General features: G+C 66.4%; 1 protein-coding gene across 1 annotated transcript; it reads right to left on the reverse strand.

Annotated features, from left to right (window-relative positions):
* Window positions 1–130: 130 nt before the first annotated feature.
* LOC104839546 (histone H4) lies at window positions 131–620 on the reverse strand. The gene has a single exon (XM_010579891.1). The coding sequence runs from the start codon at window positions 594–596 to the stop codon at window positions 285–287; it is 312 nt and encodes a 103-aa protein (XP_010578193.1). The 5' UTR covers window positions 597–620; the 3' UTR covers window positions 131–284.
* Between the last annotated feature and the right edge of the window lie 118 nt (window positions 621–738).

A 738-nucleotide genomic window follows, 5' to 3' on the forward strand; every position in this document is an offset into this window, starting at 1 on the left:
CAGAAGAGCTGGGAAGGGAAACGACGCGGCAGCAGGGCGCTAGAGAGAAACCCAGAGGCGGACTGCAAGGCTCGCCAGCCCGGCTGCAGGTCGGCAAGAAAAAAGCGAGGGGACGCGGGGTTACGATAAGGAGCACGGGGGGCACGGAAAGCAAGGAAGCAGAAACGTAGCAAGAACTGGGGGAAGTGCAACAACGCGACACGGCTCTTTTAAACGAAAAAGTGGGTGGCTCTTAAAAGAGCCTTTGGGTTCTCGAGGTGGTCGGTCGGGGAGCGAAGAGGCGTTCAGCCGCCGAAGCCGTAGAGGGTGCGTCCCTGGCGCTTGAGGGCGTAGACCACGTCCATGGCCGTGACCGTCTTCCTCTTGGCGTGCTCGGTGTAGGTGACGGCGTCGCGGATCACGTTCTCCAGGAAGACCTTCAGCACGCCGCGCGTCTCCTCGTAGATGAGCCCCGAGATGCGCTTCACGCCGCCGCGCCGAGCCAGGCGCCGGATGGCCGGCTTGGTGATGCCCTGGATGTTGTCGCGCAGCACCTTGCGGTGGCGCTTGGCGCCCCCCTTGCCGAGCCCCTTCCCGCCCTTACCTCTGCCAGACATGCTGCTCACGTTTCCAGCCGCTCCGAGCTGTGAGCCGCAGCCGCCCGCGCCGCGGCCTTTATAGCCAGCGGTCCGACCTGATTGGGAGCAGGGGCGGGCACGGCCGGCGGGGGTGGGGCCTGCCCCTCCGCGGCGGGGCGGG

The sequence above is a fragment of the Haliaeetus leucocephalus genome, unplaced genomic scaffold (assembly GCF_000737465.1).
Source record: "Haliaeetus leucocephalus isolate CR32 unplaced genomic scaffold, Haliaeetus_leucocephalus-4.0 Scaffold687, whole genome shotgun sequence".
NCBI classification, from domain to species: Eukaryota; Metazoa; Chordata; class Aves; order Accipitriformes; family Accipitridae; genus Haliaeetus; species Haliaeetus leucocephalus.